Source organism: Cyprinus carpio, chromosome A9 (assembly GCF_018340385.1).
Source record: "Cyprinus carpio isolate SPL01 chromosome A9, ASM1834038v1, whole genome shotgun sequence".
Lineage (NCBI taxonomy): Eukaryota > Metazoa > Chordata > Actinopteri > Cypriniformes > Cyprinidae > Cyprinus > Cyprinus carpio.
In genome coordinates, this window is record NC_056580.1 from 3,421,267 (window position 1) to 3,436,678 (window position 15,412).

At 35.9% G+C, this 15,412-nt stretch overlaps 1 protein-coding gene across 2 annotated transcripts; it reads left to right on the forward strand.

The window, feature by feature from the left end:
• The first annotated feature begins 572 nt into the window (after window positions 1-572).
• LOC109069695 (G-protein coupled receptor 1-like) lies at window positions 573-5,390 on the forward strand. 2 transcript variants are annotated; one of them, XM_042763204.1, is made up of 3 exons: window positions 573-772; window positions 1,736-1,840; window positions 3,902-5,390. In XM_042763204.1, exon 3 carries the CDS (start codon window positions 3,903-3,905, stop codon window positions 4,971-4,973), a length of 1,071 nt encoding a protein of 356 aa, XP_042619138.1. In that variant the 5' UTR covers window positions 573-772; window positions 1,736-1,840; window position 3,902; the 3' UTR covers window positions 4,974-5,390. The 2 variants fall into 2 exon arrangements, with proteins under 2 accessions (XP_042619138.1, XP_042619137.1); XM_042763203.1 differs by having other exon boundaries at window positions 573-767.
• The last annotated feature ends 10,022 nt before the right edge of the window (window positions 5,391-15,412 follow it).

Sequence of the window (15,412 nt, forward strand, 5' to 3'; positions counted from 1 at the left end):
GATGAAGTAGAACATTATCTAAAAAAGGCACATAAACTAAAAAGACCGATGAAAAGAGGAGAAAACATATTGCACAGCACTAACAAATTAAACTATTTTACTTCTCATGGCCACCTTTACTAGAATTTATCACGCTTTATTGTAGGCTTATTTATTGTGGTACATTTTGTTGAACTTGTTGTAGAATTTATAATAGATAATCTGTTGATAATCTGATAATGATAATCTGGAATAGATTTTTTCCCTATAGATTTATTTTACATCTGCGGCATGTTGTTGCTCTTGTTCCTAAATGTTCATGCTGTTGTTTTTCAAAACAAATGCTATGTAGATTATTATTATTAATAATAATAATAATAATAATAATAATAATAATAATAATAATAATAATAATAATAATAAAAACGCATTATTGGTCAGGTAATGAATAATATGCTAGCCTACATAATAAACAAATGCTGTGCATTGGCCAACTGAGAGAAAGAGAGAGAGAGAGAGAGAGAGAGAGAGAGAGAGAGAGAGAGAGAGAGAGAGAGAGAGAGAGAGAGAGAGAGAGAGAGAGAGAACGTGTGCACAGTCACTTCTTTGTAACATCAGCTCCTCATTTATCCGCTCTGGCGACTGCGTGAAGAGAAGACTCCACCGCACGACTGTTACTATATGACAGTTTACACGGCTTTACAACTTCCAACAAATGGAGGAAACATTTGCATAAACTTTTGGGGTTTGACCTACTCTAACGAACAACATCCTCGACAACAAACAACGTGTGGTGATGTTTTTATTACAATATATTTTGGTTCATTTCACTAGTTTATTATAAAACTTTATTCTAATTATGAACTGTAAGTTAACGGTTACCACAGACGCACCGAATGCATTATTCATTACACCAATTACACAATGAAAGTAGCTTTTTCTATCGCCCTTTAAGTTTGGCAAAACCCGTATTCTTTTAACGGAGCATTTTCTGAGTTTTATATTGCTTTGGAGTTAAAAGTTCTGAAAGGTCTAGATTCTTTAGATGTTGGTTTATGGATTTTTCATCATAATGGTTTTGTAAAGAACTACAAGTGAATAAAAAGTTTATTATATAGTTATATATATATAAGACTATAAAAGCTTGTTTTGGTTCTAACTGAAACCGGTTTTATGTTGAAAACATCTCTGCCCTTATTGTTCAAGTTTTGATTCATTCTGTAGTGGTGTGGCATAATTGCGATATAATATCAGCTGTTGCTCATTGCACCATATTCATGCAGTGACAGCTCAGTTGTGACGTGAGTTGCTTTATGTTGACCTTTGCAGGGACATTTCTTAACAGATCACATTTCCAGAGAGAGAGAGAATAATCATACATCTCTCATTAGGATCATAAAGTCCCCTGGAAGCACATTTGGAAAGATCCTGCAGTGAAACATTCCTCTTGAGTGAGAGGTTTGTGAGTTAGTGACAGAGCTGAATCATAAAAACCTTCTATGTGCAATGCATGCTGGCAAAATTGACCACAGACCCAGATGCTCCTGACAGCACAGAGAAAAAAGAAGAAGAAGAAAAAAAAAACAGATTTTATTAAGGGACAAAAATGTGTATGTGTGTGTGTGTGTGTGTGTGTGTGTGTGTGTGTGTGTGTGTGTGTGTGTGTGTGGAAGTTACAAACTCAGTGCACGTCTTTTCTTTTCACTCATACCCCTCTCACCCTCTCTCTCCCTCTCTGTCTCTCATTGTACTCCAGGAGCAATAACAGGGAAACACCCATCAGGATATCACAAATCTTTTTGTGAATTCGACAAAGGAATTCTTAAAGAGGAGTTGAAGTCTCTGAGCAGGACACTGTCAGGTAATTCTATAAAACTCTAAAATGTCTTTCAAAGTGCATGTGGATTGAGGCACTTGAGAATTGAAGTTAGTTGCAAAATCTTGGATCAATTTCAGTCTAGGCCTACTCAGAGAAAATACCATCATAGTAATATCTTCAGTTTTTTCATGTTGTAGACATAAAGTACAGAGACTCTGTTACAATTATAAGGTGCCTTATTGGATATCTGTAATGAGCTAAAAAAAGGAATTTAACTAAAAATTATCTTACTTTTGATTGTTAAATACAGTTTGAAACTGTTAAAATTTGCGTACATTTATGCTGAAATAGCATTTAATGTTTAGTAAGTACAGTCAATTGCAAGTTAACCATTTGTATTTTGATTCTAAAAAGGCCCTGAAAAGAGTAAACACTCTGTGGTGCTATCAAAACATTGCTCCACAAACAAAACTCCAAAAACATGCATATATACAGAATTCACTACTGTTTCCAGGTGAAATGAACTCTGGAGGCAGTAAAACACCAACAACTTATATTATTTTTCACAAAAATGATAACATTGTTTGTGAGATCCCTTGCACACTACTATGTTATGACCTTAAAATACTTTCACCATGATTTCTAAACTAATACATTTAGATGCATTTCTGACATAGTAAACTTGCTCAGTAGTTCACCTGGTACAATGTGACTCTTGCACTAAAATGGCATGATTGCTACAGCAAATGCACTTTTATCTCATGTTTGCCTTTGTTAACACTATCATTAACCTTCTCTTGCCACTCACTTTTACTTTTCCAAAATTTTACAATATGTATAGCAACCAACGTAATAATACGTTGCAGGATTCACATTCATTTGTTTTGCAAACAAATCTCCTTTAAGTTTTACTCATTAGATATTTCACTTTGAAAGTGTCCCAAAACGTGCAAGAAGCAACGTAATATCATTTTGCAGAAATATCGCCACAGGCATGTTTCTCGAATGAGCCTAGGTTGTCTGTTTGCTTGAACGCTCCAAGCAGCCCAACACAGTCACATTGACTCAACCAATAGTGTGAGATTGGGGCGGGGGGAATCTGTTTAACCAATTAATGGCAGGCGGGGAAGTAATCAAGGAAAAGTATTTGATACAAACATCACCTTTAAGTAGGGTAATCATATTTCAATTTTCCATAGTTTTCCAAAAAGAGGACAGTGGGTGCGAGTGGGGGGCTGAGTTGTGGTTGGTCGGTGGTTAAAGTAATGCAATCCCAAATAGAATAGAATGGGTAGAATGCAAAATGTTTCAATACTAGCATTTCAGTCAAATGTAATTTATGCAAAGTGTGCGTGATAGCAAAATCGAAAGTGAACAGCGAGTGCACGTTCTAAAGAGATTTAAATACTCTGCATGTTGATAGTAGCTCTCTGATGTGAGAAAATTATATGCAATATTAGAATTTTTCTGGGAGCACTGGATACAAAAAATCACGGGAGCGGGCGAAAATTATCAGATATTCAGCGGGAGTTAAAGAGATACACCCCCCCCCCCCCCAAATGAAAATTTTGTCATTAATCACTTACCCCCATGTCGTTCCAAACCTGTAAAAGCTCCGTTCGTCTGATGACGAAAGATGACTTTCATACCTTTTATGGATCTTGACACTGTTATTTACTTGGCAGTCTATGGGACAGTCACAGGCCTCCCGGTTTTCATCCAAAATATCTTAAATTGTGTTCTGAAGACGAACAGAGTTTTTACGAGTTTGGAACGACATGAGGGTAAGTGATTAATGACAAAATTGTGTGTAAAGGCTGGAGTATCCCTTTAAGAAAACAGTCCCTCGCAGGGCTTTAATTCAAAAACGCACACAATGAATGCCGACTGTAGAAAAGCCGAATCCTGGACATTTTGGGTGATTTAGAAATTCCGGCCGGACGCATTTTTTTGCCCAAAAAGAGGTCATGTCCGGGAAAAAGAGGATGTATGGTCACCCTACCTTTCGGCAAAAATCTCCATTTGTTTTCCATTTAATCTCATTAAAACAGATATTAAAGAGCTCTTATTTGTGTTTTTTTTTCTTTCCTATTTTGTCTATAGAATGATGACCCAAGAAGACGGGGACTATGTAAACGACACTTATGAATACATGGATTATGGATATCTAGAGGATACCAAGGCTGGAGGCTACACTCAGAAGGAAGCTCTTCACATCATATCAGTGATTATCTACAGCCTGGCGTTTACTCTGGGTGTAATTGGAAATGGCATGGTCATCTGGGTGACCGCCTTCAAAAGCAAACGGACTGTGAACAGCATTTGGCTGCAGAATCTGGCCATCGCCGACTTTGTGTTTGTTCTTTTCCTGCCATTCTCCATTGATTACGTGCTGCGAGACTTTCACTGGCTCTTTGGGAAGACAATGTGCAAGCTGAACTCGTTTGTGTGCACCATGAACATGTATGCCAGTGTGCTGTTTCTGACCGTCCTGAGTTTGGATCGCTACATCTCACTGGTCCACCTGAGCTGGTCGGAAAGGTACCGAAATGTCCGGAGGGCCTGGTGGGTGTGTGCGCTGATTTGGATCACGTCCTGCTGTCTAAGCTGTCCGGCCTTGATATTCCGTGACGTAATCCAGCATAACGAGAAGGTTGTGTGTTTTAATAACTTTCACGATGAGAGCAGGCACATGATAGTGGTGAGGCACATTGCGATGGTGTCTCTGCGCACCATCGTGGGCTTTCTGCTTCCGTTTGCAACCATCACCGTTAGTGGCATGCTGCTGGCTATTAAGATGCGTCAGTCCGACTCGGTACGTTTGACCAGCTTTTCCAGAACCGTCTCTGCTGTGATTCTTGCTTTCTTCCTATGTTGGGCGCCGTTTCACACGTTCAGCCTGATAGAGCTGAGCATGCATCACACCACTTACCTGCAATCCGTGCTCACCGTGGGCTTCCCACTCGCCACCAGCCTGGCCTTCTTCAACAGCTGCGTCAACCCGATCCTGTACGTACTGCTAACCAAGAAGGTGCGTAAACTGGTGAGGAGGTCATGTTTGAACTTCACCAAGAGCTCGCTGAGGGAGCTCAGTCAGTCTGTGTCTGCGACTGAGTTAGACTCAGCACTGCCCAGCTTCTCTCCTGAAGAAACCACGGCCAACTCCTCCGTCTGATGAGCTCAGCGATCACCTCAAACGCACATGAACTCAATAAACTTTAAGCTTTTTTTTTTTTTTTAAATAAAACATCTAGAGCTCCAACTGGACTAAAAAAAAATATATTTTGACAAACTGGTTGGGAAATACTGGCTTTTATCCCTTATAAAGCACATTCCAGTAAATATGTATTTAATGTATAATCTATTTTGTATGTCGTGCAATTAAAAAAAATCTAAAAATCATATATAGTTTCACCTGTAATCATATGAAAGTAAATAATATACTTTTCACTTTAAAGTATTTCTGATGAGTAGTAGTGAGGAATGATATTTCAGCTCTGTTTGAAAGGACTTTGTTAAAAAAAAATGTATTTTACGTATTATTGTGTGTTTCAATCAATAAACTTGCTAATGCTAATGTCTTAGAATTAAACTGCTGTATCTGTAAATTATTAAATAAAAGCAAAATATTAAATAAAATACAGCAAGGAACGTATAATGTAAGTGAATGGGATTGATCCTTAAACTTTGAAATACTCGAAAGTTACTACATAAACAAAATGCATATTAACGGGTTTTTAGTGTGAAATATCACTTATTAACCTTTTCTATGTAAAGTTAAGTCCAATTTGACAACTTTGTTGGCATGACAATGAAACTTAAAACTCATTGGTCTGGTTTCAAAGACAGGGCTTAGATTAAACCAGGTTTAAATCGAACATTTAAGTATCTTTTATAAACGTGCCTTAGAAAATAACATTAGTCGTGTGCATCTTGAGACAAAGCAATGGCACTGATATATTTTAAGATCTGTCAGTGCAAGTTTCTTTCAGGTAAAACAGCCCAGACATGCATTTTAGTCTGGGACAAGGCTTAAGCCTTAACTGTGAAACCGGGGCTATAACAACTATAAAAATAAAATTTAACATAAAGGTCAACATAAGTGCTTTTAATATTTTTATGTCTCATTCACTTCCATTGTGCCTCATTATAGCTTCTGGGTGTTTTCACACCTAGTTCATTTGAGCCCTGCAAACGCTCTCAGAGCGGTTCAGCTCGTATATGTGAACAAACAAGTGATCTCAGACCCCTCTAAAAGGACTCAAAAGCGAACCATACTCAGGCCACCTCCGGAGGTTTGTGGTTCGATTTCCTCATGATTTGTGAAAGCAATGAGGTCCTTTTACACTTTGTATGGACCAACATAACAGATGTATGAGGTTGAACTAAGCAGTTTAGTACTTGTTTATTTTTATATAGGCAATATTTATTATTATTATTATTATTATTATTATTATTATTATTATATTGATGTTATTTCAGTTGTTGAATTGTAAAAAAAAATTCAAAAATAAATCAACAAATAAGTGAATAAATGAATCAACTGTTAACTAGAGGAATACAAAATAATTATGTTGTCATTTATGTAATCCACGGCTAACTGTGCATTAAATTATTTGTTTGAACAAGAAATCACTTAAGTGCTGAAGAGGACCAAGAAAAGAACTGGGTTCTCTTTTGAGTCCACTATTGTGAACACCAGAAGGACTGCGGTCACTTTTGGCTGGTTCACTTTAAGAGAACTGGGTTTGGCTCCTTTAAAATGAACTATATGTGAAAACACCCTCGATTTTTATGGAAATGAGGGGTGAGTAAAAAAAATAATAATTTGTCAACATTATCACACAAATTAAAATAAATTTTGAAAGTACAAATAACTTTACTTCTCTTTATTTACTAGAAATTTAGTGTATAAAATTCAAAAAGTAGTTGACCAAAGCACAAAAAAAGCCCAGGGCTGGTAAAAATATAGCCTAATGTTTTAAGAAAGCACACTTACTACATAGATTAAGTGTTTTGCTCAAGAACACAGTAATAAATGGCTACACCTAGAGGAACACAAAAACATTTCCATTAAAAAAAAGAGCTACACTGTTGACAGATGTACAGTTCTTTATTGTTTACACTAAAAACTACAAACTAAAGCATATCTGAAAAAGAAATACACGTTTAAATAATGACCAGTTGCCACACTTAGTTTTTGCATGTTTGAACCTTACTACCTTAAAATAATCACTATTTAAGTCCACGCTAGGCCAAACGTGAAGTCGCACCACAGTTCCCTAAAATGTCAGATTTTATTTTTATTAAATTTCTTTGGCACTGATGATGCTACTGAGAATTTTCACTTCTGCCTGTTTTTTGTGGAATTGAGTTTTTTTGAGCCAAAATTTCTGTTTCATTAGAGTCAACAGAACTGTCAAAATACTGTCTATTTTCAAACAGGATTCTTGAACAATCCCTGTTTTTAGTCCCATTCCGAACAGAGTAGGAGAAAGGAGAAAGTATTTTACCTTACAAAATAAATACATAAATGAAATAAAAATACACATTTTTAAAATGTAAATGTCATAACTACAACCAAAACCTTTTATTTAAGCTCCGTTTATCTCCAACACATTGAAGTTTAGTGAATATCCCCACCAGTTTATTGTGGGGTTCCCCTTTGCTTGTTGCTATTGTGTTACACAATCATTCAAGATTAGTCAAATTCAAAAAGGAGGAACAAAAAAGAGGCAAACAGCCAAAACACAAGCCAAGGAATGACGCCTGAAATAGGGCAGAAGCAACAGTGGGTTTACCATTAACAAAAAAAAAAAAAAAAAAACACCACAAATGTACAAATGTACAAAGAGTCTAGTGGCTCTTTGTACATTCACAAAGAGCCACTAGACACTGTCCAATACATAACATTAAACAACATTCAACAAGAGGACCATGTTTTGCACTCTTCAGAAGAGCCACATTTGTATTCACACCACATATGCTGAGAAGATTTACATCAGTTTAGAGTTTGCACCTCCTCAGCCATTTGAAAAGAGTGTGTCCAGTGCAACAACATGAGTTTATTTCAATCTTTAAAATGAAGTTAATAATTTCTCACACACTATAAGCCTTACCAAGTGTTTTCAAACAGGTTTCTCAAACACTCCCCTTGCCTACCATTGGTTGTTCAAACAGATAGTCCCACCCCCAAACTCATATTTTAAGTGTTGCTTAGAAAAGCTAATAAATATCTTAACAAAGCGCCAGTTTGTGGCAATGGAACATGTTGAGCCAGAAAGTGCTGTTCTTATTATATAAAATTAAATTTTCATTTAGTACTGCACATTTTATGTTGTTCTTAAAAACTGCTAAATTCATCACTATCCAAAAGTGATGCAGACTGTTAGCTGGTGACTTTGCCAGTGAATTTTGCAACAAAATGCAGGAAATCCATTTCATCGGCTTGATTGAAATTTGGAAACGAAATGGAGGCCAGATTTCTGAGCTGAACTAAGCAAAAGTTATCCGAGGCAAAAGAAGCAGTACTTTTCCTACAAATGTATGTGCCAAAGCAGAAGTCTTGAACAACGGTTGGAAAGTTGAATAGTTTCACATGAACAAATATTGCTTTATAGTTGGAGTGTTCAGTCTTGCAACAGATATTTGGCACTTTGTAAAATAAGGCTTACAAATGTTTTTTATTTTCAAGAACTGGACAGTGAAAGGAGGTGCTTGGCATTTAGAAAATGTTGATCATCAACTTCAGTAGGGCAAACTAAATATTGTATCATTTGTTTTATTGTCTGTAAATTTTTATGGGGTTTAACAATCTTCACAAGTAACAGGGTTGCAGATTTAGCCTAAAAGAAGTAGTGACTCAGTAGAGTAATGCTAGTTTGGTGGGTTGTGTTTGTTCATGGACTTACAGTATATTTACTATAAATTAAATCATTGAGTAAAAATTATTGGTTTGATAATTTTTACACTTATTTGGATAACAGGGTTGAATGATTGAGCTTGAAGTATGACGGAAATGCAGAAAGTGGTCCAAATAATGCTATTTCTGGATAAGAAATGCTAAAGTTTTGTATTGGAGAAAACTATGCAGTAACAGGGTTTCACACAAAATGTACTTTTTGTCAAAATTATGATATGATTTTCATCTCTGGATACAGTAAAAAAGGTCAAAACATCTGCTGTGTAACTCAAACAGTACCATATTTGTGGAATGTGCGGTTTATGTCATGTTTCTTTGTTTCCTTCTAAGAATTCTTGTTTCTGAAAGTCTGCAGATGTCTTCTTATTAAAGGGTTTCTTTTATTTGAATTCTGTGTCCTTGGTTTTATGTTGTCTCCTTGAATCTTACTTCCATTGCAGATCTGTAAGCTGTTTCAGCACTTACAAACATTACTGCAAATAATTTGTGGTTGCTTTATGGATGCTGTTATGAAAATTAAATAATGAGATGTAATTTCACCCTGCTTTTTATGTAAATTGCTTAATTTTCCCCAGATGGACCACATTTTTGTGGTGTTATATTGATTTATATATACAATAAAATAAGTTTATTCTTCAAGCGTAATTTCAGTACTACAAGTCGTGAGTTTCCTGAGATTAGTCCATTTGGTGTTGTGCCTGAGCTTTTTACTGGAAAACTGCCTAAATATTTGCACCTAGATTTATATTTAGTTTTGTAAAATGAAAGAGCTAAAGATAATAATAATAATAAAAACCTATATAGCAATTTTCCCTTTGTTTGAAGTCTTTTTATATTGTGTTTTCAGCATCATGTTGCTGTGGGTGGTGACCCCTGTGATGCTTATGATTTCAACATGAGGGCATTTCAATGGTATCTCTGCTATAGGATTACCTGCATGCAGTGTAAAGAGAATTGTGATAAAGCTTGATTGCTTTACAAAGAAAACATAGCGTCAGTAAACTATTATGGCGATGCCCTGGGTATTTTGTATGGTTACAGCATGCATCTGATGCTATTACTAAAACATGGAAGCAGCTAGCATAACATTTTCTATACGTGTACTATGATTCAGAGAAGAGGAACAGTAGTTGACAAGTTACTCTTGTGAAAACAAAGTACTTTGAGGAATACTTAAAAAAAGAGTTTTTTTATATATAAAAATGGTATTAAGTGCAAACTGAATGTGATGTTTTTGGACACTTAATTACATTTTAAATTGCAGTTAAATTAATATGAATCTATAGTAAATCCAGGTTGAACTTAAGACTGTTGTTTTGAGCCACTTAAGTAGGACATTTCAAAAGTACTTCTATTGTCAGTATGGTTAAATATGGTAAACTACTACTGTACTTTAATGTGTTTTCTATTGAAACTTGCGTGTCATGTTTTTAAATACCTTTGTAATTACACATTTGTAATGATAAAGTTGGACATTTAAAATTTGTATTTAAAACAAAAAAATAAGTGTACTTCATGGAAGCACAAGAAAAGATTGGTAAAACATAATGATTCAAGTACTTTTGAAGTAAAACTTTTAATTTTGAAGTAAAATTTTGCATTACAAAATACACTTTTTAGTACTTAAGTGTAAGTTTAAGAGTACTTAAGTGTGTCAAGAAAGTGTACTTTAAGAACATATATTATCTGCAAGCACAGTGTTTATATATATATATATATATATACAGTATATATATATATATATATATATATATATATACAGTATATATATATATATATATATATACATATATATATATATATATATATATATATATATATATATATATATATATATATATATATATATATATATTTTTTTTTTTTTTTTTTTTTTTTTTTTTTTTTTTTTTTTTTTTGGAAGATTTGAAGTACACATGCACATTCAATGCAATCAGGTGCACTTGTCTTTGAAGGGTGTCTTTGTGTACCCATTGTTAAAGGGTGTTCCCAAACCCACAGAGAACTTTATCAGTGTTGTTGATGCCGGTGATGTGTGTAGCAGCTGCTGACGATCATCTGGTCGAGGTGTCTGCTGATGGAAAACCTTTACCGCAGGTACTACTGTATTACAAGAGAGTAACTCATGTTTACATTCCTGTTGTGTCGCATATCAGTGTAGCATGTAAAATTGCTGGTCCTTTCAGCAAGTCTCTTCACATCCCTGAAGCCCCACCAATTCAGAGACAGAAATGTTGTAAACATGTCTTCAAATAAATGCTTTTACAGTTGAGTATTAGTGAATTTAATTTGAACATTGACATGTAAGTGTGAGTATGCAAAGTCCCAGCTGTTTCATTGTAGATGAATAATACAATCCAATGATTTTTCACAGCAATGCTATAGAAGAACCTTTCAGTGAACCTTCATTTAAAGAACCTTTTATTTCCGTAAATGAAAAGTTCTGTAGATGTTAAAGCTTCTTCTTGGAACCAAATATAGAATAAAAAATCTACACTGATGCACTTATATAGCCCTTTTATACGGTGACTCTAAACAGTTTAGACACTTTTCAGACACTTACAGTAGACCATGCTAGAAAATATCACAGTTGATTGTCTTGACTCTTTGCATTTATAATTAAAATGTCATCTACAGTTCAATTTCCTTTTCTGCACCATTTTTGCGTCTTTTATTCAGCTGATGATTCTTAGTGGATTTATGAAGTCGGTTCAAGTCCTATCAGAGGGGCCACAGGTGTAGAGAATCACATTTACCATCAACATGATCAGCTAACGTTCGACAACCACAAAGTTTCACTGTTTGTCTTCTTTTTGAAAAGTATACCCCCACCTAAAATTTGGTTCTTGCTTAAAAAGTTTTTAAACATATCTTCTATTTTTTTATTTTTTTATTTTTTGCTTTTGCTTTAATATATATGCATAGCTTAAAACTGCCCAGAGGTTGTCAAGTTACAAAAGTCCAAAATAAATGTTATTGTGCTTTTTGTAATTGTCAGAGCTTCAAAGCCCCTGGTCACAGTTCACTTTAATTGTATAGAAACGATACATCAACACTGTGCTGAATGCCTTTTGTGTTTCATGGATGAAAGAATGTCATGCAGGTTGGGAACAGCATGGGTGGGTTCAGTTTTGTATGGGCAAAAATGCATGGTTTTTTTTACATTTATGTATCTATTTTTTTGTTTTGTTTTTTAAGATGGACTCCTTCAGCTGTGTTGTTTAAGACTGCAGATGCTGTTGTTGTTGATGTCATGTTATTTCACTAGTGAGTCACTGCACTTTGAATAAGCCAAATAAACCCCTGAAACATCATTCATGTGTGTAAAAACACTAACTTGTCTTTGATGTTTGGTTTTGTTTGCACTTGTGACATGTACAAACAGTTGTGCCTGTTCTGCACCCTTTTTAGTATCTACTAAATTATCTGTCTATCTTTTATGTTTGAAATCTCAAAGTCTGCCGAACCTCAGTTAATTCTGCTGGATCAGTTATTTCAGGAGATTGTGTTGGCCATAAGTTTTGATTCATTGAAGAGGGGGCGCAGCTGTTCCGATCAACCTCTGGACTGTCCCGCTTGTGACCAAGGAAGGGAATTTGACCTGCAGGTCAGCATCATAAAGAGTTATCTTCTCAAATCACCGTCAGCTGGTGCAGACAGAACAGAGCTGCCTTATGGTTCCTGTTAAGCTGCTGTACACAAAGCATTTTCCTTAAATTATTTTGAATAATTAATAGTCATTTTTAAAACGCAGTCTTGTGATAATGCAATTAACTGTATATTATCCTGTTTATTACATGGCTTCTTACCAATTTAATAAATAGACACACTTGAAATAGGCTCACATGGTAGTTCACCCCAAAACAAAGCATGTTTTTGTCCATACAATGAAAGTCAGTGGGGTCCAAAAAAACATACAGTCTTGTTTCATTGGACATAGACATTCACACACAAAACACTGGGACATGTTGAAAATTATCTTTATTTGTGTTTGACAGTTGGATTAAAAAAATATATTAAAGTGAGTAAAGGATAACCGAATTTTAGTTTTGGGGTGAACCGTCCCTTTAGCTTTTTTTTTTTTTTTTTTTAAGTACATTGCAGAAATTGCATACTTTTATTTTTTTTACTCTGAGTATGAGCTGCAGAATTCTCCTATATCATACTGTATGAGCCATAAAAGTGGAAAATACCCTCAAGAAAAAAAAAAAGTTCAATTTTTTTTTTTTTTTTTTTTAACAGTCATTTACAGGGTTATTAATACTAAACAGCTACTTGTCTTCTATTTTGTCTCTCATCCAGCTTTTTCACCCTGATATTTTATAATGAAGCATGAAGCATGAAGTTTAAAAATTCCTGGATACTCTCACCAGCAAAACGAACACATTTTCCATCTGAAAACATTCCAGAAGTTCCATCGTTCTGTGACGAAGCTCATTTTATGGTCGCTGTGGTTTAGGACCCATCTGTGATGTTTGGCAGCGATCTGAATGCTTTCGCAGTTAAGAGAGCAGGACAAAAGCAACAGTCCACTCATTGAAACCATAATAATACACTGTATTCATGCACTCGACGTGTCCGGCATGAGCAGGACAGAGCTATTTCAATCTTATCTTCAACATTTGTAAAATATGAAGGCACATCAGACTACAGAAAAACTGATTCTTTTTCTGTGTTGTGTAGTTTTGCGTGACCTAGTTTTGCCCTTGCTGTCCAGAATAAAAGAGAACATCACAAACAAGTGAAGGGATTTGTGGATGAAAAGACAAACCATTCAGCGCCCCATATTGACAGAAAAACACAGAATTGTTGACATTTTTGCAGATTTATTAAAAAAGAAAAACTGAAATATCACATGATCCTAAGTATTCAGACCCTTTGCTCAGTATTTAGTAGAAGCACACTTTTGATCTAATACAGCCATGAGTCTTTTTGGGAAAGATGCAACAATTTTTTCACACCTGGATTTGGGGATCCTCTGCCGTTCCTCCTTGCAGATCCTCTCCAGTTCTGTCAGGTTGGATGGTAACCGTTGGTGGACAGCCATTTTCAGGTCTCTCCAGAGATGCTCAATTGGGTTTAAGTCAGGGCTCTGGCTGGGCCATTCAAGAACAGTCACGGAGTTGTTGTGAAGCCACTCCTTCGTTATTTTAGCTGTGGGCTTATTCATTGTCTTGTTGGAAGGTGAACCTTCGGCCCAGTCTGAGGTCCTGAGCACTCTGGAGAAGGTTTTCGTCCAGGATATCCCAGTACTTGGCCGCATTAATCTTTCCCTCGATTGCAACCAGTCGTCATGTCCCTGCAGCTGAAAAACACCCCCACAGCATGATGCTGCCACCACCATGCTTCACTGTTGGGACTGTATTGGACAGGTGATGAGAAGTGCCTTGTTTTCTCCCACACATACCGCTTAGAATTAAGGCCAAAAAGTTCTATCTTGGTCTCATCAGAGCCAGAGAATCTTATTTCTCTGTTTTTTAGCAAACTCCATGCAGGCTTTCATGTGTCTTGCACTGAGGAGAGGCTTCCGTCGGGCCACTCTGCCATAAAGCCCCGACTGGTGGAGGGCTGCAGTGATGGTTGACTTTCTACAACTTTCTCCCATCTCCCGACTGCATCTCTGGAGCTCAGCCACAGTGATCTTTGGGTTCTTCTTTACCTCTCTCACCAAGGCTCTTCTCCCCCGATAGCTCAGTTTGGCCGGACGGCCAGCTCTAGGAAGGGTTCTGTTCGTCCCAAACGTCTTCCATTTAAGGATTATGGATGCCACTGTGCTCTTAAGTGCAGCAGAAATTTTTTTGTAACCTTGGCCAGATCTGTGCCTTGCCACAATTCTGTCTCTGAGCTCTTCAGGCAGTTCCTTTGACCTCATGATTCTCATTTGCTCTGACATGCACTGTGAGCTGTAAGGTCTTATATAGACAGGCGTGTGGCTTTCCTAATCAAGTCCAATCAGTATAATCAAACACAGCTGGACTCAAATGAACCATCTCAAGGATGATCAGAAGAAATGGACAGCACCTGAGTTAAATATATGAGTGTCACAGCAAAGGGTCTGAATACTTAGGACCATGTGATATTTCAGTTTTTCTTTTTTAATAAATCTGCAAAAATGTCAAACAATTCTGTGTTTTTCTGTCAATATGGGGTGCTGTGTGTACATTAATAAGGAAAAAATGAACTTAAATGATTTTAGCAAATGGCTGCACTATAACAAAGAGTGAAAAATTTAAGGGGGTCTGAATACTTTCCGTGCCCACTGTATATGAACTTGTTATTTTTATTGTGAGTATTAGGCTTATCATTATTGCTGATCACTGTTGTTGTGCTATGTTATACCATTATATAATCAGAGGAGTATATAAAAGTTTATGAAAGTGTCACTCCACAATACAATAGCAAAATATATAAATATGTATAGTATTTTTATGTTACATTAATCAGTGTCTAGCACACCTTCCTAAGGAAAGGATAAGGACCAGAAGACATTGCAATTACTAAATGATATTAAACAGAATTAAAGATCTATATTTGTGCTCTTTAATTCAGTTATTTTGCCTTTAATGTAAATAACATGTGCAAACAATATACTTGCTCTTGTGAATTTATTTTGATGTTAACTGCATTGTGCGAGCTGTCTCTTTAATACTGCGTGGTTTATATGCATGTTGTTGCTGATTGGGCTGACATTT